Source organism: Dipteris shenzhenensis, chromosome 22, assembly GCF_047967505.1.
Source record: "Dipteris shenzhenensis isolate YYH24624 ecotype China chromosome 22, Dip_SZ_1.0, whole genome shotgun sequence".
In the NCBI taxonomy this organism is placed as follows: domain Eukaryota; kingdom Viridiplantae; phylum Streptophyta; class Polypodiopsida; order Gleicheniales; family Dipteridaceae; genus Dipteris; species Dipteris shenzhenensis.
In genome coordinates, this window is record NC_141617.1 from 13,895,596 (window position 1) to 13,918,736 (window position 23,141).

Sequence of the window (23,141 nt, forward strand, 5' to 3'; positions counted from 1 at the left end):
ACCCAAAACAGAATCAAAACAGATCCACATGGCCCCTCCCCCCAGTTCCTTCTAAGATCCAAATTATTGGCAAAAAAGTCACAAGGCAAGAGAACCTGTCCCTGCAAGGATGACGAAATCCATATTGATGGGAAAAAACTAAAAGGATTATGGCTTATATATGTTAGAAATCGACCAACACAAGGTCCGCACAGCGGAAGATTGATAGAATAGCCCAGGAGCTCACACAGTGTGGTGTGGGGTGTGGAATCACAGACTTCTTAACTCAATGTGCATACTCATCAATAGACAATGAACCAGCCAGATATAGAAACCACCAAAATAATATATTTCCATCCAAAGCTATGGACACAATACAAAAGAGATAGATCCAGAGTCCCACCAATGGTGTGCTCCTCTGATCTTACCACAAGGTCCTCCTCCTATTTGTTGGCTATCTCTAGACTCGAGCCCGCGTGCTCCACCTCGAGCGTTTGTAGACTTTCTACCTGGGTATAGCCTAGGTGGGCAGCCTCCTGTGAGCTAGGTCTGCAGCACAATGTAGATGATCAGTAATAAGGGCCTGGAGGCCCTCCTTTTATATGCCTCCAAGGGGCTGCAAAAACAGACCAGACAGGCTGCCTATGGCCGACCCAAACAGGCCAACCAGGCCCTGCCCTGGTCTGCTATAAATGCCCTTTTGGGGCTCTCTTTTCCAAGGCCGTTGGCCCATACTTCAAGGCAGGGGCACAGCCCCTATGCAGGCTGACTTGTGCCCTGCCTCCCCACTGCCCTGTGGGGCTATAAAACCAGGGCCATATGCCCTTTAACCTTGTGGGGTCCAGCCCCATAGTCTGCCCTTGTTCCAGCCCTGGTAGGCTGGCTGTGACCAGCCCTACCAGCCTCCAAACAGGCCAACCTGGCTGCTGGCTCCCCTTGCAGGCTCTCTCGCCATCTTGCACCATGTGCATCCATGCAGGCCGTGTACCTGCCTCCAGCCTCCCACCATGCTGCGCCCTCTGTCGGGATACCTCTCTCTCTTTGATTCTTGCCCACATGGCAGCCATGCTGCTGCTCATGTGTCAGTCTCTCAAACCCTAGGTTCACCCCCCCCATGCTCTCCTCATATGGGGGCTTACAGATGGGGAGGTCACCTTTCCAACAATATGATTGACTACTCTAAAAGGAAACCATCACTCTCACCCAATTTTCAACTTACCATCAAAAAGGATTTCCATAAAAATCAGGAAAGAATCAACAATAGAAAATAATCTGTAAAATAAGGAAGAGAAAGAGGCTTCCAAACCATGCATGGAAGGAAGACTAACAGTGTTAGCTTCAAATTGACAATGACGAGTCAAGAAGAGAGAATGTGTTATGAACAAGGACATCTACAGATATAGTCATACCACTAGTTGGGCATTGGTGGTGCCATAATTGTGTACAATTTATTAGTATTGTACATGGCTATGTGATGAACTGTATTTTTGGCATTGTGATTATAAGGACGGCCTTATGTTGAGACTTGGATCTCCAGATGGGGTTTTGACAGCGTTGTTAGGTCTTTTTGGTACCATCCATACAACTTGGTTCCAATCACGTGCCTAGTAAGACGTCCTTGACTGATCTTAAGGGACATGAGTCCTAGGTGTCACATAGGACTAAGTGTCCTATCTGGCCTAAAAGACACTAACACTATAAGTGTCTTTACTTATGGCTACAAGGCACATACCATGGCCTATAGGGCATCACTAGAACCACCGGAGGATGGCCTACAAACCCCCCTTCATGGGATGGGCTGAAGTACTCTAAAAACGTCTCAGAATACCTAGTATTTTCTAGTCATGGTGGCACATGTTCATCCAAAAGGATATAGCCACCTATAAAGGTACAAGGGATGTCAGATCATGTAACAAAGGGAACCAAGTGTAAAGCTTGTCGAAAGACTTCGAACTTGGGACGAGGAAGTACCTTTGTAAACATATCTGCTATGTTGTCCTCTGTGGGAAGATAGGACAACTCTATGTCTCCTGCTGACAACCGCTCCATAACATAATGATAATGAACTTCAATATGCTTGGTACGCGCATGAAACACTGGGTTACGCGCAATGGCCAAAGCACTCTGGTGAAGACAATAGTGGAGGATAACTGGCAAATACCAAGATCTGTAAGTAACTGTCGAAGCCAAACACACTCTACTGTAGCGGTGAAAGCTGCCCTGTACTTAGCCTCACAGCTAGACGTGGCAACTGTTGGTTGCTTCATGCTAAGCCAAGAGATACATGAATTGCCAAGCAAAAAACAATTGCCAGTATGTGACACTCTGGTGTCGGAACATCCTGCCCAGTCACTATCCGTGTAAGCATGCATGGTAAGTGAACCTTGATCACCATAGAAGAGGGCTAAATCCTGAGTGTCTCTGAGATATTTGAAGACTCTCTTCACTGCCTGCCAATGCTGTGAACTGGGCATGTGCATGAATCTGCTGAGCTGAGATACTGCATACTGCAAGTCAGGTCTGGTGTGACATAAATAAATAAGGCATCCAACAGCCTGCTGATAAAGAGTGATATCACATGGTGGGCTCCCATCATGAGCTGAGAATTTGAAGCCAAGGTCCACTGGAGTAGAGATTGGCTTGCAATCCTCACACTGAAAACGATCAAGGAGCTGTCCAATATACTTGGACTGAGACATCATGATACCCCCCTCAACATGAGCAAACAAAATGCCCAAATAATAATGGAGCCGTCCCATGTCTGACATGTCAAAAATCTGCTGCAAATCAGCTTTGAAAGCTGCAATTTGCTGAGTATCTGGGCCCGTGATGAGCATATCATCCATATATAAAATCAGCAGTAAAAAATCAGATCCACTCCCACGGACATAAAGAGTGGGTTCTGTGGGACTATTCTGAAAACCAAGGGATAGTAAGTGTGCATGAATTTTGGCATACCATGCCCTGGGTGCCTGCTTCAAACCATAAAGGGCTTTTCTAAGCGAGCATACCTTTTTTTCAGAATTAACAACCTCAAAGCCAGGAGGTTGTGTGACATAGACTTCATCCTGTAGATCCCCATGAAGAAAAGCAGTCTTGATGTCAAGTTGGTGCACTTGCCAATGATGATGGGCTGCAATGGCAATGACACATCTAATGGTAGTAATCCTGGATGTGGGAGCAAATGTCTCCTCAAAGTCAATGCCTTGTTGTTGGGCATACCCTTTTGCAACAAGGCGGGCTTTGTATCAATCTATGCTGCCATCAGATTTCCTTTTTAATTTGTAGACCCACCGCGTTCCAATGCCATGCTTGCTGGGAGGGAGATCTACTAATTCCCATGTGTCATTTTTGGCAATAGATTGTAACTCAGCTCTCATTGCATCCATCCACTCTTTGCTGTCAAAAGCATCTTTATGGCACAGAGGCTCTTCATTGCAAGCTGTAGCAAGGAGTGCAAACTCAAGAAAGTGACCATGCTGTCTATTCCCTGATCTTGTCCGGGCAGCAAAAGGCTGATCTTGTTTGTTGTCCCTCAATGTATCAAGAAGCCATCTGGGAACTTGCCTTTGTTGTCTATTGACAGCTCTTTCTTCAATGATTGCATCATGAATAGTGGGATCATTTTGTGCCGGAAGAGAAACCTGCAAATCAGCATGACGTTGTGGCTGATTATTGCTTAGTGGAGGGCCTGCAGGAGGCTCATGTCGCTGGTCAAAATCCTCTTCTGATGATGGCAGAGGTAACCAAGATTCAAAGTCATCAAACATGTCAACATCTGGCTTTGCTTTGCAGTCCACAAGAGGAGAAGCTGAATGTTCAGCAAAGATTACATCTCTACTGACAATAATCTTCCCAGTATTTGGTTGATATAACCGATACCCTCTGCTCTCCTGGCTGTAACCAATAAATATGCATTTGATTGCCTTGTCATGAAGCTTATGTCTCAGCTGAGATGGTACATGAACATATGCAAGAGACCCAAAAACTCTCATGTGTGAAAGTGAAGGCTTCCTGCCTTTCCATGCTTCATAAGGTGTAACAGTCTTCAATGCCCATGTAGGTGATCTATTCAGCACATAGTTGGCACACATTACTGCATCAAGGCAAAATTTATTGGGCAAAGACTTGGCCTTAAGCATGCATCTGGCCATCTCCATTGTGGACCTCTCTTTCCTTTCAGAAACAGGATTCTGCTGAGGAGTGTAAGGAGTAGTGCATGAGTGAATAATGCCCCGTGAAGACAGAAATGCATCAAACTCCTTTGACATATACTCTCCCCCCCTATCTGTGTTGAGGGTGACAAGCTTGCATCCTGATTCATTCTCAACCATATTCATCCATCTCTGAAAGCATAAGAAAACTTCAGATTTGGCTTTTAAAGGATATACCCAGCAATACCTTGTGAAATCATCAATGAGAGTCATGAAATACTTATACTCCCCAATGGCATTTGTCCTCATTGGGCCACAGTCATCACCGTGTACTAGCTGCAATTTCCTTTGTGAGAGTTTTGGACAATTCTTTTGAAAAGGAAATCGATGCATCTTACCCAAAAGACAACCCTCACACACATGTTTGGAAACTGTGTGAGTCTGAGATACATCATTTGCCATCTGCTGTGAATGTAGCTTTGCAAGAGCTCTATAATTGAGATGGCCCATTCTCTCATGCCAAATATGAGTTTCAGCAAGCTGTGAATCTGAAATAGCCAATGCTTCAATAGAAAGTGCAGCTGAATGATGATCAAGGTGATAAAGCCCTTTTTGTAAAGTGCCAGTGAGAACTATGGTATGGCATTGTCATCACGAAGATCATAAACTAGGCATCTGTAGCCATCAAAAATCACTATGAAACCTGAAGTAGCAATTGCTGAAATTGAAATCAGGTTGACTTCAATTCCAGGCACAAAAAGAACATTTGTCAAAGTGATAGGATGGCTTGAAATGGATGTGAGCTGCACATCTCCAACTCCTTTTACAGCATATGAAGCATTATTAGCACATGTAACAATCCCCCCTCGAGGTGCATCAGCTAAAGAATGAAACAACTATCTGCAAGATGTAACATGCTTGGAAGCACCACTATCAAAGTACCAGGACTGAGCATCATTAGCAGTAAAGAATGCATCAGCTTTGGAGGAATCAAATAAGCAATGGACAGCCCATGCCCAATCATCCTGAAGAGCATGTGCATGTGAAGCAGCTTCTGGCTCATGGGATTCAATAGCATGTGAGGCATTAACTGTCAATCCTGCTTTCTTTTTCTCCGAAGCAATGCGCTTCCGGCATTCTGAAATGTCATGTCCAGGCTTGCGACAATAGTTGCATCTTTTCTTCTTTGACTTATCTGCTGTATTTTTAGATGCATGGGAGGAATTGCAGCTGCTATGCGCAGATTTTGGCTTGCCCATAGGCTTGGAAGCCTTGCCTCTTCCTGTCTGTTGTGAAGCAAATGCATGATCAGGAATAATGGCTTGTCTGTTAGCTCTACTTTGCTCTTCCTGCAAAAGCAAAGTAACTAGCTGATCAAAAGAATAGTGGTCTGGATTACCCATGGCCACTAATCGAAGGGTTGTAGCAGACCCTTGATATGTATCTGGCAGTCCATTCAATGTGGTACTAACAAGCTGGTAATTTGGCACCACCTCATCAATGTTGGCAAGCTGTTCCATGAGGTCCTTAACCTTTGTCAGGTATGCATCCATAGACTCACCTTCATTCATACTGACTTCCTGTAATTGCCTTCTCAAATATGCAACACGAGCTTCATTGCGAATCTAATAGAGAGAAGCCAATTTATCCCAAGCATCCTTTGCTATCCTGCGAGACCGGATGTGTGGAATAATGATTCTCTTGCATGATAAAGCAATGCATGAATGTGCATTTGCATCTCTTGCATCCCATCTTGACTGTTCTTGAGTTGGAAGAGCAGCAGTAGGAGTGCTAGAGGAAGAGGCATCAGGAGGAGTACCCCCTGCAGAAGGACCAACAGTAGAGGCAACCACTGTAGCATTGGCTGGCCTCAGATCAGAGCCCCAAAAACAATATTCCACAAATGCTTTGCAACAAGAATATGTTTCATGAGATAAGACCACATCGGATAGTTGGTGCCATCCAACTTATCATCTTCACGAAGAACTCCAAATAAATCTTGATTGTTCCCACCCATAGCAAATATGATACGCTGAAAAAGACCTGAAAACCCAAAAGCCTCAAGGCTATCACTGCAAAAAGCTGGCTGTCCAAAAAATGACAGCAAATATCTACAAATTTCTGACCCAAATCAAAGGGCAAATGCAGATCTAACCCAAAGGTGACTGTGACAAGCAATGTTCACTGCAAAAACAGCAAATCTAACAAAAGCCCCAAATTTATTGAGGGCAAATAGGCCAAAAAGAGGGCAAATGCAGAAAAGCCCCAAATTTTGCTGAAATTTTTGCAAATGTGACCCAATGTATGCAAATCTGACTCAAAGTTCTACAAAAGTGACTTAATGTCCTGTAAAATGACCCAATGTCCTGTAAAATGACCCAATGTCCTGCAAAATGACCCAATGTCCTGCAAATGTGTCTCAATGTCCTACAACTTGACCCAATGTACTGCAATCAAAAAAGAAATTGCACACCAAATCCCAAAACTCTAGTGTTCTTGCAAGAAGTTGCAACTAGAGAAAATGAAAGGTATTGAAAACCCCAAATCTACCAATGTCTTGCAAAAGCCCCAACACTGCAAATACCCGTACGGAATACAACAGGTATCTTGTACGGAACAGTTGCAAGGACGATTGTACGGAAGTACAACGTAGGTACGATATTTTGTACAGATGTAGGTTGGTACAAGTGTACGGTACAATGTACGGATCACAGGTACGACGACTGTACGGCGATGCACGTACTGTTGTACGGAATAAGTGCGATACCTGTACGAGCAAGTACGGAATGTTGGTACAGATCTGTACGGATGTACAGCAACGCATATACGTGACTGTACGTCGCATGTATAGTACGGACCACTATACGACGTAGGTACAACCTTGTACGATGAGTGTACGAACCAATTGCAACACCTTCCGTACGCATGTACGTACGTACGACGATGCAAGTACAATCTTGTATGAGTGAAGGTACGGACGTACGATGGCGCAGGTACTGTTGTATGACGTCAAATGTACGGACAGATGTACGAAAGAAGTACGGATAGTTGCAGCAGGAAGACGAGTCGAGCCCTGAGCTCTGATACCACTGTAGGATCGGATAGAAGAGAGAGAGTGCAAGTAGCAAAGGGTCGCAGAAGAACGCCCGTCACGTCAAACTTGGATTATCCAAAACTAAAGAGTACAAGGTACAAGTACCTACACCTAGGACTAAGTGTCCTAGGTGTCACATAGGACTAAGTGTCCTATGTGGCCTAAAAGACACTAACACTATAAGTGTCTTTATTTATGCCTACAAGGCACATACCATGGCCTATAGGGCATCACTAGAACCACCAGAGGATGGCCTACACACATTGAATTCCCACCTTGCATTGGAGGGCCAATACTGTGTTGAATTCTCATAATCACACACATGAGCATGCATGAAGCATTTACAATTCATAACAAGGAGCTTTTTCAAAGGAGTAGAAGTTAGAACTTTTCTTCACTAAAATTGCTAAAATTGTATACCCATAACTAGTCCAACTGTTCAAAGAAAAAGTGTTTCCTTCCATGCACTTGCTTGGGTTTCAGCTCAAGAAGCACACCAAGCATAAACACTGATTATTTATAAAAAGTTTAGAGTTCAGTCCTACCGCGTCGAGCCACAAGGCCTTCCAACTCAAATACATCAACAAATACACCAGATGATAGCTTCTCTGCCACCACCACTTGACATATGCTATTTTTTCTCAATCTGATCGCTAAAGACGTGCTAAGTTCACGATGAGCACCATTGCCAATCAATTTTCGTTCCACTTCCATGACCTCTAATCCTTCATAGCTATGCAATTCTGATGGGACTGAAGAAGTGCAATCGAACCAATCACCAGACTCCATACTAAACTGCAAGTTGGTACAATAAGGCAACTCATGATTGGCAAAGGGAGCAATGCAATAATTTGGGATGGACTTATCACACTTCACACTTTCAGAACTTTCCAAGGTGCTAGCAATGCCCGAATAAACTGGGCTGGAGACATTGGAAGCACATGTTGACAAGACAAAATTATCAATGTTTCTGCCCTGTACCAGGCTAGTATGACGCACCTGCAAAAATGACCATCCATCAAAAGTAAAAAAATTATGTCAATGTGAAATATAAATCTCTCTCTCTCTCTCTCTCTCTCTCTCTCTCTCTCTCTCTCTCTCTCCGACTCAGCTCAAACAAAGGAATGTTGAACTTGCTACAGGGAAGGATGCACGCAAGCTGGAAAATGGGCAATATATCGTGATGGACAAGCCTTGATTCGTGATTTTAAATCCAAACCCAAAGACTCTCAATCTTAAACTGATGTTATTCAAGCTGTTTTTCTAAGATAGAATTAGTAGCTAGTTATGCATCTAAATAATTGGGGCTGAGTTGCCTTGAGCACTCCCTCAACTCTCTGGATATCTGGATGTATTTGCAACTTTTTTGGTGTGTACCTTGTCCCATAGACTTGTGAGGTCTCCGCGAACGTTAATCTTAATCTCTCTCTCTCTCTCTCTCTCTCTCTCATATGACAGGTTTATCCATCCACCAAGGTGAAACAGCCCCTAGCTAGGTCTGGTAGGTAAGACACTGGCAAGGTACAATTTTGAACCACAGTCCAACAAAACCACGGGACGCACCCGTAAACAACCCATTAGGGTTAGAGCTAGCAGCTCACCTCCCAGCCATAGGCTCAGTACATCGAGCAACCCCCGAGGCTGAGGTCTAGACCACCGCGGAGAGCCAGCCAGCCTCAAAGTCTAGACATGTGTCCCATACCACAGGCTCTTTTCTCTAGTTGTTGCTCCCAGACCAACAGGTCTACATTCTTAGGAGCGCACTCCGCAAACCCCTAATAATGAGCCCCTAGCCTATACAGCGGCTATCTGTAGCAATGAGCCTTTAACCTTAGCATGCACACCCAAAGTAGCTTTACTTTACTTGTGGGCCATGCTTTGCCACGTTTAGCTCAGCCATGCACAGATTAGCTAGCAAGATCAATCTACAGACCTCATCCATGCTAGCTCTGGTTACATCCCTAGGTTATTCCTAACCCCAAGTTGGTGTTGGAAAGGTCACCTCCCCATCTGTAAGCCCCCAAAGGAGAGATGGGGGAGGGAGACCTAGGGCAAGGTGTGCCCAGAGAGAGGGCAACAGATGGTACAAACAGGCCCTGCACATGGCGACACATGGCGGATGACTTCAGCAAGGGTACAGCCACTGTACGGATCAGTACAGGCTGCTGCAGGGCAGTGTACGGAAGGTGTGCAGGGTGCGCCAGGGTCCAAACAAGGGCTGCGGATCAGTAGCAGCATGGAGTCACACTGTTGCAGCAGGTATTGGGCAGGTCTAATGCCTGCAAACAGGGTTCGCAGATGGCGGGGTAAGCAGTCCAAAGGGGCTGGGCCCTGCATGGAACAAAGGGCTGGCAAAGGGCCCTAAATAGGACTGGATAGGCAGCCAACCAGCCAACCATCTGGTCGGTTAATTAGGGCTGCTACAGACCAGCCAGTCAGCCCAATTAGGGCTGGCTGGTCGGTTGGTTCTGGAGGGCTTGTGCCCTATATAAGAAGGGCCTTTGTGCCCTCATATCTCATTCTCTGGACCAGCAGATTTACAGCAGACAGGAGCAGCAGACAGGGCTTCCTTGGGCCTTTTCCTAGGAGGTGAAGGAGACCTAAAGAGGGCTGCAGACTGAGCTAGTAAGTGCTGCCTACCTAGGCTGATCTACAGGCAGTAAGGTAGAGAGAACCATTCTGGACAGAAAGTCTACAGACGCTCGAGGTGGAGCACACGGGCTCGAGTCTAGAGATAGCCAGCAGATAGGACAAGTTGAAGGTACGATGAGAAGAGAGAGTGCAGGTACGGAGGAGTCGAAGTAGAACAGCCTTCACGTCAAAGTCTTAGATAGATTAAAAAACACACAAGTACAAAGTACTTGTACCTAGACCTAGGACTAAGTGTCCTAGGTGTCACATAGGACTAAGTGTCCTATGTGCCCTAAAAGGCACTAACACTATAAGTGCCTACACTATGCCTACAAGGCACACACCATGGCCTATAGGGCATCACTAGAACCACCAGAAGATGGCCTACAAACCCCCCTCCATGGGATGGGCTGAAGTACTCTGGAAACATCTCAGAATACCTGGTAGTTTCAGGTCATGGTGGCACATGTTCATCCAAAAGGATATAGCCACCTACGAATGTACAAGGAATGTCAGATCATGTAACAAAGGGAACCAAGTGTAAAGCCTATCGAAAGACTTCGAAATTGGGACGAGGAAGTGCCTTTGTAAACATATTTGCGATGTTGTCCTTTGTGGGAAGATAGGACAACTCTATGTCTCTTGCTGACAACCGCTCCCGAACATAATGATAGTAAACTTCAATATGCTTGGTACGCGCATTGGGCTGGAGACTATGATACCAAGCAGTCCACTAGTGGTAATTGTTTCTTTTTGGGCAAAGCTTGCAATTCTTGGCTGAGCAAGAAGCAATCTACAGTGGCTACTTCCTCGTGTGAAGCTGAGTACAGGGCAGCTTTCACAGCGACAATTGAGTGTGTTTGGCTGTGACGTTTGTTCGTTGATCTTCGTCTCTTATTAGAGGGTCCTTCTCAAATTCTCACTGATAGTCAGAGTGCTATAGCAATGCCAAAGAATCCTGTGTTTCATGCTCGCACGAAGCACATTGAGGTTCATTATCATTATGTCAGAGAGAAGGTGCATGCAGGGGAGATCAGTATGATCTATGTGTCAACACATGACAATGTTGCAGACATCTTCACCAAAGCACTTCCACGTGAGAAGTTTGAGGCATTTCACAGTGCCCTAAACTTATCTCCTTTTGGTGATTGATCACTACCTTGTACACCACATTGGCACTGCAGGGGGGTGTTAGAATTATTATTATATTCTAGTCAACGGCCAATGTAATGTAATAAGTGGGTTAAGGACACTTTTCCCTCTTAGAGGTTTTTTCCCCTAACCACAGTCTAATCTCTAACTACGGCTAGTGATTAGATAGAGTTTTGTTACTTAGACAAAACCCCACATCTCTTTCTTATACTTCACTTCATTCAGTACACTTTGGGAGTGACCTACGTTCAGCTCACTCTCTTCTTGCTCACTCTTGCTCTTGCTTCCATTTATCTCACAGTTGTAAAGTGCACCCAGTGTTTCACGTTTCTCCTTTAAAGAAATTTTTACATACTGGTGACTCAGTAATCGAGGGTGTTGTTTTGTTTCAGGAGATAGAGGATAATGCAAGACGCAAAACAGCAAGAATCTTGGACCGAGGAACAATGCAAGTATGCAATCAGAAGATACCCATGCTATTGGTTGCATGGCATGGTTTACCTCTATCAAAAGCTACCTGAGAATCTGTATACCGGTTACGGAGAGTATTCCCAGACTCTATCATCGAGGACACTGATGCCTGAAGAGGGAAGGAATGTTACACTCAAGTTGAGGTAACATGACATCGGAAGTGTCAGTGGACATTTTCCTTTAAGAATTTAAGAAATCAATGTTTGTATTATATTTGTTTGGGCTTCATGTAAATGGTCAAAAGGAATTAATGTCAAGGTTCTTGGTGAGGGTGGCATGGCACAAGACTAGGTGAATCTAAGGCTAAGGGACCTAAATGCATTGAAAGTACCAAGCGGCAAATGAATTGAATATTATCCCAAGAGAGGGGTAAAATGATGCATTTAGGTGATGCCCTCAAATGATGACATGTGGCAGGCTAGATCCATCTAGGGATATGTGGGCTCTGTGGGTAGCATGCGGTGGTCTTTTCTACTGACGTACCTTTTGACACGTCCCCAGCACTCCTGAAACCTCTGATCTGCAAGCAAACACAAGAATACACACAACGTGAGGAAACTAAGCAGGCTGCTCACCACCCCATGACATCTACGGGATGTGATCCCGAATGAGGAGATGTCCCCTCCGAGCCACAAGCTGAGCTACTGGCACGAACTCCCAGCTAGATCCTAACTAGCCTGGTGTCCCATACCACCAAGTGGCGCTGTGAAGCCGCGGATCTGCTGCTGGGCCTTGGGCTACGCTATGATGCAGGCGTGCGTCCGCGACTCAATCCAGGATCAGACCTAGCACCTGGGAACGAAACTTGCTGCCATCGGCTCCCTGAGAACTGAACCTCTAGGCCCCTTATATAGACTCAGGTCCCAAGCGCCAAAAATAGCGAAGACCTCTAACTGGTTCGTACCCTTGCCACTCAACCCGAGAATCAAGCCTGCCTAGCTCTAAGCCTCCCCTATGCGATGATCTACTGCCCGTTCTGGAGGTAAACCTTCCGGCAATTGAGCAGGAAATACATCCAGGAAATCATCTAACAACGTTCTCAATTCACGGTGTTCAAACACACTTAAATCATTCTTGTTATTAACAAAGACAACAAATGAAGAAAGCGGAATCAAAACACACTGATAGACATCATAATGAGAAGTGTTTAATATATTCCGAAGCTGCATCGCAGAGACAATAGGTCCCTGAGAAGAGGGAATGTTATCACACTGAATACAAAATTGGGTGTCCTTATCCAAAAAAGAAAGAGTATGGTCCTTCCATCCAATCCGAATATCGTGGGTTTTAAACCACTCTAGTCCGATTAACAAGTCCACATGCTCCAAGTGCATGACATAGCACGTAAGAGCCGTTGTGTATTCTTGAATCCGGATAGAAAGGGCTTCAATCTTGCGATCCCAAAACTACTTCCCAGCTGGAAGCTGCACCTCATAGGTGTGATCGCTAGGTATCGTGGACAGCCCCATCTTCTGCACAAGTTTGTAATTAACAAAGTTATGAGAGCTGCCCGGGTCAAAGAGAATGTAAACTCTTTGGTCCCTAACTTCTCCATAAACTCGGAAAAGATCATGGGAACCAAATAACGAAGTATTAAAAGTGCAATTACAAGAAAATGGGCAGGTAATGACATTTACAAAAATACATGTCATCGAAACTTGATTAGCTCCCTTGGCTTGGGTACCCGGACCCGCCTGGAGCTTCTGTCCCGGTGCTTGCTTTTGGTTCTTGCGCTTAGGACAATCATTCTTAGTGTAGCCCCGCTCCTCGCAGAAGAAGCAACGTCCTTCCTTCTTTAGCTTCAAGGTACGAAGAAAACGGGCACGACCATTCTTCGCCTGAGTCAAATGTTTCTTGGAGGCGTTGTCTATACACTTCGACTCCCCGGTACCAGTGGTAGACTGGAAGAACTTCCGCTTGTTCTTCCCATCCGTGTCGGCAACTGTGGTTCCCTTTGCACTAGCCATGGTATCATCATAAATACGTGCGTAATTCATGGCCTCTTGCAACGTGGTACACTTGTTGTTCTTGATCTGTAACTTGTAGGAGTCAGGCAAACCATCCACAAAGAAACCTAACAAGGTCACTGGATCCATCTTTGTAGCTCTGGTCTGCAAATCCCAAAACCTCTGAAGATAAACCTCAAAAGTCAAATTCAGCTTGGACATATCGAGGGCTTTGAGCTTGCCTACGATATCGTAATCTTCCTCCTTCAGAAACTCTTTCCTTAAGACCCCTTCGAATTCGTTCCATGTTGCAGGCTTGGGTTGGACCACAATAAAGCCTTTCCTGACAAACCCGACTGCAAGCTGTATTTTCTTGTCATCTGAATAAGGGTGAAACTGGAAGTGTACTTGCCACTTGTGCAACGAAGTGTCAACAACCTCCTTGGTACGAGACTTCTGGTCTCCGGGAAAAGGATCTGGAGTGATGTTCGGACCTAACACTGAAGCCATGGCATCCACATGCCTGAGCGCCTGAACAATGCTAGTCAAAAGTGTGAGTGTAGACTGAATCCCTTGGAGTTGCTGTGTCAACCCCGTTTGATTCGTGTTAACTTGCTCAAACTTTCCATCAAGAGCAGTGGTGAATTCACTGAAGGCTTTTTTCGTAATCAGATCATCGTAGAGACCCTGGTCATCCTCCGCATGGTAGTTCAAATCCTGGTCTCCCATCGCAAGCTCAAGGTCTACAGAATCAGCCATGACTGAAATCTGATCTGAAAAGAAGATAGGCTAGAGAAGAGAAACAAGCAGGTGGCCTCGGAGCTAGGAGGTAGAAACGAAGTGGAAACTGGCCAAGAAGGAGGCGATGGAAGAGGGGAAAGCTGGTCGATGAAGAAGGTAAGCAGGCTGAGCTGAGCTGAGCTGACGATTCAGCTCAGATTATGGAACCTGGGACTCCGCTCCTGGCTGTCCGTACGAAGTGCTATAGCAGGCCGTGCAAGTGTTCTGGCTCCCGGGCATGAAGGTGTAGAGGGCTGGAATTCTGTGCAATCTACAAGCTATGGGAGAAGGCAATTTGGCCGTACTAATAGCGGGAGAGCAGGATTTTAGTAAAGCCCTGCTTTTCCAAAAGCTCACCCTCCAAAAACGGAGGGGTAGTGCTTTTTTTAGCAGGCTTTTAGTAAAGCCCTGCCTTTCCAAAAGCTCACCCTCCAAAAACGGAGGGGTAGCACTTTTTTTAGCAAGCTTTTAGTAAAAACCCTGCTTTTCCAAAAGCTCACCCTCCAAAAACGGAGGGGTAGTGCTGTTTTTTAAGCCCCCAGGCCCCCCCGAAAAGCAACTGACCCAAATTGCGATCTATCCCTATCCTGTTGCACACCTTCCTACGCTCCCCTTCTACCTGCCATCACAACCCCTGAGCAGCCAGCCGACATGCGGGAACCCCTTGGGTTCGCCTGCCAGCACCCGTGATACCAAGTTAGAGTATAGTTTGGCACGCAGGTTTTGGGTCGTAATAGTATCACAATAGGAATATTGCTTCCCTCTACACATGTATCTTGAGGGAAGCCACATAAGCCCCTAAATTTCTTTGAAATGTTCTTAGACCTTTCGCCATATGAATAGATGATGTACACCTCCAAAACAGCGTTGAGTTTACGAAATGAATTCCCCCTTGCATATTTCTGGTCACAATTTCGGTCACAAAGAACTTGCAACTTACAGACATGGAGTAAGGTGCCATAGAAAGATGCTGTGTCTTAAGAGGAATGACCCAATTTTTTAGCCAAAGGGATGAAGAAGTGCAGCATAATCCCTCACAAGTCGCTTTGCCAAATATTGAAACCAATCATCTTTAACTTCATAGAATGGGTATACGTTACGCTCCCATGGAATCTGTATGATGAACAGGAAAGTCAAGAGCCCTTACATTCATTTCTTTGACATCATTTGCCGCAACTGACATGAATATTGCCATGGTTCCAATAACAATTGATCTTCCACCTAAAAGGATTTGATCTCTCTTGCAAAATAAAAGCAGCAGCAACACCAATGTGATAATCTTGGTGTCTTCCATATCCAACAGGTCTGCAAATTCCTCGTCCAACAAATAGAGAATCTTGTGGGTAATGAAAATCAAAACATTTGACAAATGAAGGTCTGCAAATTCCTCCTGCAAGACAAAAGAACATCATGCAGGTACTTAAAAGGCAGAAGAATTTATATCAAACACTAAAAATCTAGCTTACACTTTTCAAAATGCTTTTCAAACCTTGCAAAAATGGAATAATTATTTTCCACCAATCCAAGAATTCCGTTAACAAATTTTCATTAACCACACAGGGCTTTTCGTTTTAGCATAAGCAATATTTTACCCCCTCGTGTAAGCCTTAACAGAAACAATAATAGATCACAAGTAACAAGCATGAAATTAACTGAACAGAAGTCTTAACACAGACCAGCTTACAGCTACCAGAAATAGGATAAAACTTAAAGCATATACCACACTTTACCATTCAGATATTTGAAGTACTGAATCCTTAACAAAGGAAAGTGTATTCCTCATAAGAGCCTCCCTTAAAAAAGGCTCCAGTACTTTGCCAGTAAAAGCCTACTCTTTGGAGTCTCAAAAATCCACGTCAGAGAGAACAACATTCACAAAGAAACCGAGACAACCTTGATTAACTAATTCCGGAAAAAATGGCAAACAAATCACGCATTGCTTGTTGTAAGCCCACTTTAGCAAGCTTGCCAATATTTGTTGTAACAATCTCAAAAAAAATGGCATTCCCTCTAATGGCATGTGTGCTCACTTATCCTACTCTACGTGAAGCCTGCTTAGATTGCCACAATTTTTCTCCAAGAATCTGCCACAGAGGACAAGGAGTCAAGAGATGGGGCTACTAAGCAGCCTTTGAATCTCGTCAGCGATGACGTAGTACAATCTACTCGTCCTCATCATTCTCCCAGCAATAATACCTTTCCTCAATCCTGATCATTCTCCCAGCCCTTTCCTCGATGCTCATTAATAAACTGTTTTACTCTGTCGGCAGCAATGCTTTCCAAAACCATCTGGCCAGACAATTAAATTCAATAGATGAATGAGCAATCTCTGAAGTCAAGTGCTCAAAACTTTATTTCAAGCCCTCTCCCCTGAGAGGTACACGCACAAAGCCTAGATTGTTTGTGTGATATTGAAGGAAGGACAACAATGAAAAGTTTATATTTTAAACGTGTGGCCCATCTTCTAGAAGCTTGATACATATTGCCCTAGCCAAGGGAAAGGAAAGGATAAGGATTTAGAAAAGGGAAAAGGGGGAGGAAAGGGGTGGCAAGCATGTTTACGAAGTAAATGCTCTAGCCCTTGATACAAGCTCGTGCAATGTGTATCACCTCGGAGCCTTCAAAAGATAAGGCTTCATTTTGCAGGATGTGCAGCTTTCATGGCGGGAATCGTTCGACCTCTATAAATAATGTGCAGCTTCAGCTGAGATTTTATTTTGTAGGATGTGCAGTTTTCATGGCCGTGTCTGCATCATCGTTCTAGCTGTAGAGTATGGCTTCCAAGCTATGCATACATCTCTCCCCGTCTCTCACATTGCCACACGGTACGTGCATTTTGGTCTTTGCTGCATCTCAGCTCCAGATCTCAATCCCCTGCGGCCGGCTCATGACAGCATCTCCCCAGCAACACCAGCACGCGATTCTTCCCATGTCATCAGCTTCGATCGCCTCTATGAAAAGACTGTCGGACAATTAACAAAAGAATTTGCTGGAGCCGATCATTTTCGCAAAGATTAGGGTCCTAAGAACAAAATCTTAGATTCGGACGGTGAGACACAATGTGAAATTGGAAGATATGGCGTCGAAGCTCACCTTCTTCAATTGCTCATAATGATCTTTATTGTCTTTTGCTGCTGCTCTTGAACAGGCTCCAATGGAATCTTCTAGATTCCGGATTCGGAATATTCAAGCTTGGGTTCATTTGGAGGGAAAACCTGGTTTTTCTTTGCAAACCATCCCAATTGAAATTCTTGGTTTGCAACTCCACCCACCTACCCCAGGTTTTCCCTCCAAAACCACTACACGCGAACCTAACAACCACTTGGTTTGCAACCTGCCCCTTAGCATGAACAAGCTCTATGAAAACTACTAGGGGACCCACGTGTTGTTGTGAGAAACATGCAAACATGCAGAAACTCTTGTTCACCAAGATTCAACTCTTGAGTGTTCTTGAAACCCTCAAGAGACGAGGGAGATTCCAGCAAAACTGGGGCTAAATAGAGGGGGAGTGATTGAAACCCATTAGGTCCGAGGAAGCAGCAAACAAAGAGACTATTGTTGCCCTTTTACGCTGCATTCCATGGGAGCATAGGCCCAATGTTGGGAGGAGGGGGGAAATGGAATCTAGAGGAGGCTAAGAGAAGATGAAAGGTTGCAATGGGAGGGAAGCCATGGATGGCTGTGAGACTTCTAGCTCTCCTTAGAATCTTTGCTTCAATCGCGCCACTTTTGGGTTTTTTTAAACCAAACTTTGTGAAGGTGACACATGTAAAGAGACACTATCGAGTTCTAGAGAAAACAACACTGAGATAAAAATTAAGGGGGAAATATGATTATGGAATTGTATGTTGTTGGTCTAATCTTCAGGAACACAGCTATGGAAGCATATGTCGTTGGGCAAAACTTTCCCTAATAAAAGTTAAAGAGTTACAAATATTAAGCATATTACTCATATATAGGTTGGCCATAAGTCATTAGTCAAAACTTTCCCTAGTAAGAATTGCAATTATTAAGCATACTATTCGTATATAGGTTTTTGATAAGCTAGAATTTGAAAATTGTAAGGTTATACATGGGTCTACATGACTTGTGCTGGGGCTGAATTCAAAGATTGTATGAAAAAACTTATTAGCCATAAATATAGCCCAAGCAACTTTTAAAAGGTTCTAGATTCGCCATTGGACTAATATATACCCCTACTTTTTTCCTTGGAGAACGTCCATTTATAAAGTACAGATTTATTGTGTCCAAAGAATGTTGCACCGAATGGTGGATGTTGCATCTTTAGCTTTGCAAGCAAGAACGATCAAGGGGAGACAGTACTCAAGTAAGGTGACTTGAGAAGTGCCTGTTTTCAATGCACCTAAACAATAAATTTGTAGTCATGGTTTCTGAAGAGCATAGAAGGTTTATCAGAACATGTAACTGAATTACAAGAATAAAGGGGTAATGACATGGTGGGAAATACAAATTTCCCACATTGAATGTCATAATGATTAATAAAAGCGTGGAATTTATGTCATTTTCAGCCTTAAATGCTTCACAAACTCTTTTTTCCACGAAACCATTGAGCTCAAGTCCTCCTTGGTTTTGTGGGAAAAAAATGCAAAGAAAAGGTAGGAGACCACTTGCCACCTTGGCATAAAATCTTCCATTTCCCATAAAAGTACCACAATGTCATAAGGCCTTAAGACTATAATCCCCCTTCCATAGTTCCAATTATTGAGCTCTTCAAGCGAGACCTATTTGGCCCAAAATTGCATGCCAAATTGAATTGCAATGAAATATAATAATGGCATAAAGAGATCAAGCAAACACATGTGAATTTACATGCGTAGCTATGCATGCATTAAAATACAATTCATGATAGTCATATAAAATCACACAATTATTCATTCACATACTCTTACACACTTATGCCATCATCCTCCCATCATCACACTCACACAATCACACACACACATACACATACAAACACACACACTCTTTCTCATAACACACACACACAAGTACAACTTCCTTGTTCTTTACCAAGTTACACTTACAGATGGCAAGTGTTTTAAATGATGGTGCACATTGTGGTGTGCCTTTTACGTTCTTTGCAAGCTACCATCACTGTGCATGATGAGGTATCTATCAGATGATCCTACTTGAGGAAAGGTGTCTATCACTAGGATTGTTACATGGATATTTTAGATACACTTGCCTTGGATTTGTTTGGATTGTTCAACTATTAGTTAGCTCATGGGCAAGCTATGGATGTATGAGTGGTTTGATTTTATAATAAATGTTTTTGCTACTACAAGAAACCCTTGGAGCATCCCTTATTATAAGGATATATGATGGTTTTGATCTTTGATGAAAGCTTGAGTTTTGTAATTACTCCTTGAGGACGCTACTTCGGGAGTTTTGTGGACACTTGCAATTTGAAGGATGAATAACTAACGGAGGGATTTTACTTTGATAAGGCTGGGCTATCAGCTTGATTGTGGCATGGAACATTTATGAAAATTTGCTTTGTTTAGTATGGTTGTTTCTTTCTATATCAACTATATGACATCCTATGATGCTGTGATTAGACTAATGGCATAAGTTTTATGTGGTTTTGGTGCAAACTCAGCCTTTATAACAAATCTTTGAGGCATGTTGCATGAACGGTTATGTAATAAAATCCTTTTCTTTTGTGTGGTTAAATCAACTTATTTTGGATAAAATTATCTCTTGTGTCATAATTTCTTGGCATATTATTCGGTCCTTTTATTGGTTCTCACATACAAATATATTGTGTCCTATATAGAGTGGGGTGTCACATTAGCAAATGATATTATTAGATTTATTTAATGAGCTTTATAGATTAATATAGGGACCTTACTACTGATTTGAGTGGGGTTGGATAAGGCTTGGTGCTATGGAATGCACATGAAAACTCCTTGGAGATAGGTGGGTATCACTGTGATTAGTAGGTGATGGTGGATGCTACCTACGAGCCACGGCCCTTGAGCATCTCCCTCTCTTCTTTGCTTGGTGACTACCCTAGCCTTTCGTCCTTGTCATACTTGCTCCACTGATACGGTTGCTCGCTGCTATTGGCTTTGTCTCCCTGGGCTTTTGGTGTGACTTACGCTTCCTCTTCAACCCAACACTACGTTATGGCGTTGTCACAGGTAGGCGGCTGCTTTGACTGTGTTTATGTTGCACTAGCTTCTCTTATACTCACCTATTCATATGCTGGTTCTGTGCGCTTTATCGTTATGCCACTGGTCTTGTTTTTCAACCTCCATGCGTGTTTGTTTTCTCTGATACTTTATTTCTTTTATGTAATCTCGTAATAATGCGAGTGGTATCGCCAACCTCTTTTTAGTTAAGGCCTTCGATTCCACTTGATTCCATTGATTTTTTGTTTAGCATACAATGTTTTCACTACTCTGTGATCTCGGCTGGAACCTCACTATATGTCTCACACATTCTTGTTATTTTAGATGGATGGATGGCTTGACGACAGGTCACAATCGTGATTTTTTGGTAATGCATGGGCTTTACTTTGCTACCTCTTCTAGCATTGCCTTACGTTTTATTCGGTCGTTCTTACCTTGTCGTCATTACAGTGAGCTTGCCCCCACGTTGCTTATCAGTCTGGGCAGCTCCACTCTCCACTCTACGCACTTGTGATTTTCTTTGCCTTGCAGTTTTTTTGTCGTCATCAAAGCTCTCTTCCTTTACCTACTTGCATGGCTTGTTTGTTCACTGTTCCAACTTTTTCCACGACTTGGTTCTACGTTGGTAGTCTTGTAGCGGGAATATGAGCCCTTACGTCTTCATAGGAACACGTACTGGGAATTGCGACATGCACAGATTCCACTTTGGAAGCTTTGGCACTGGCGGTCCATTGCTTTTGTTCCATTTTCTCACGTGATTTACTTTTGGTTTTCTTCACATTGTCTTACCCGGAGTTGCTAGCAGCACCGTCATTGTCTTACCCGGAGTCGCTGCTGGCAGCACCGCCATTGCTAAGTTGCACCTTAGCTGCTACTTTGTGGAGCTTTTGATTCTTTGACTTGGCTGCACCTTGCTTTACATTACGAAGTTTTGCTTTCATGGATACTGTGCATGACGCCTCGCTTCATTTTACTGAGACTCCCTCCTCTTCGGACCCCTACTCCCGACTCGTTTTTGTCTCCATCTGCTCAGTCAATTTTGTGGCTCCGACAATTCACCTATCGTACTGTCACTTCTCTTTTATGTTACCTACCTGTGGGCATGGTGTCCGACTGAATGTATGATTAATTCATTAGAGGAGATTAGATAGAGGCCCATGAGACACTCGTGTACATGCTGGTAGTTGCCTACGTTGGCATTCACTCACAATTGCAGGGGCGTACTACCTTGTTGTATGAGAGTGTCTAGTATTTTATTACTGCCTCTAATGCTTGGCGGTAGCATGGTGGCATCTATTGCTGACCCGGTTACTGCCTTCACGGGCTACTACGTTGCATGTTTCCATTGCATGGACTTGCAGGATCTCTGTCTACTTGACTCTGCAAGTATTGATTCTCTTTGCTATTTGTGGCTACAAGTTCTGTGCTTCAAATGATGGAAGAAGCGGGTTATTGGTGCGACATCAAGCTAATTGGCTACTATAGAGATATACTTTGTCTGTACATTCAATTATCTGTGTAATGTTTCACAGAGTATCTTTTCTTGTGTACATCATAATGGTCTCTATACTATATTGTGGGCTCTTTGGCTTTTCCTCCTAGTCACCTCAAGGTTGCGTGATGCTTGAGCTGTAATACTCCTTCAAGTTAGACAAACCGCTCTTATGTGTCTAATAGTTTTTGCTGCCAGTCTTCTTTGTCTCAGCTTTCTAGAGAATTTATATATATAGCTACATTTTTTCATAATAACATTTAGGTTGGCATAATTTTATGGGATATATCATGGAAAATGCTGATCAGGATAGGCCTATATGTATCTTTACATATACATTAAACTCTTCTCTAAACCCCTTTTATTTCTTCTTTACCAGTGCACTTGTTAAGATTAATTGATTGTTCAATTTCTTATAATATGTTTTCAATCTTCAAGGCTTACTCCACACACCTCAAGCTTAAGTTTGGAATTCAATTAATGAATTATTTTCCTTTAATTAGTTGTCTGCCTCAATAATTATTGCACTCCCTTTAATCAAGTTTAGGTTTGGAATTCAATTAATGAATTATTTTCCTTTAATTCGTTGTTGGCCTCGATAATTCTTGCACTCCCTTAATTTTTTCCTTTTATGAATGTAGTAAATGCATTCCTTCTATGAGTGTAGTAAATGCATTCCTTCTATATTAAAGTCATCTTTGAGCACTTGTTTTGGAATTCTTACTTAAGGATTTCAAAGTATAATTGTGTACGTATGCTTTCATTAGTATAGTCTAACTATATTATTATGTAAATGGTATATCTTTTTCTAACCTAGGGGTGCTACCTCATTAGGTACATTTATTTGTGATAGCAAATAAATGGATAAGATTTTACACTTATACTATTGACTACGTAAGCACATATTTTACTTCGTACACATTTCACTTTCAACTTTTGAATCAGGATGGTAGGGTGGATCTTTGGTAAAAGCGATAACAAGCCAAGGTAAGCAGGCATTACCTGTCTACCCATTAGAAGCTACTTTGTTCTCACACTTATTTTCTCTTGGATGGTGGCAGGTAAGTTGACCCCGACCTCGGATGTCGGACTTCCGAAAGGATTCATCAATTGTGTGTGTACACACCAAGCACACTAATCCTCCCATACCTCCACTAATCCCTTCTCAACCCATGCTCTCATTTGCTCCTTACTCCACTTTTGACTTAAACGGTTTTTAAATTATCTAAGAATCCATATGGTTGTCTATATTCCTAGGTAAAGCGATAACAAGCCAGGGAAAACATG

The 23,141-nt window shown here is 43.4% G+C and overlaps 1 protein-coding gene across 3 annotated transcripts in view; it reads right to left on the minus strand.

The window, feature by feature from the left end:
* Window positions 1–17,433, minus strand: part of LOC147887774 (phosphatidylinositol-glycan biosynthesis class X-like protein) — a 32,190-nt gene extending 14,757 nt beyond the window's left edge. Inside the window, exons 1-4 of one of the 3 annotated variants that reach the window (XM_087393680.1) lie at window positions 17,301–17,433; window positions 16,818–17,169; window positions 15,355–15,597; window positions 7,773–8,226 (exon numbers count right to left, since the gene is read on the minus strand). In XM_087393680.1, the coding sequence (XP_087249806.1) occupies window positions 7,773–8,226; window positions 15,355–15,501 (601 nt within the window). In that variant the 5' untranslated portion in view covers window positions 15,502–15,597; window positions 16,818–17,169; window positions 17,301–17,433. Of the gene's footprint in view, window positions 1–7,772; window positions 8,227–15,354; window positions 15,598–16,817; window positions 17,197–17,300 lie in introns of all 3 variants that reach the window. The other 2 variants (XM_087393681.1, XM_087393682.1) reach the window with 2 other exon arrangements.
* Window positions 17,434–23,141: the final 5,708 nt, after the last annotated feature.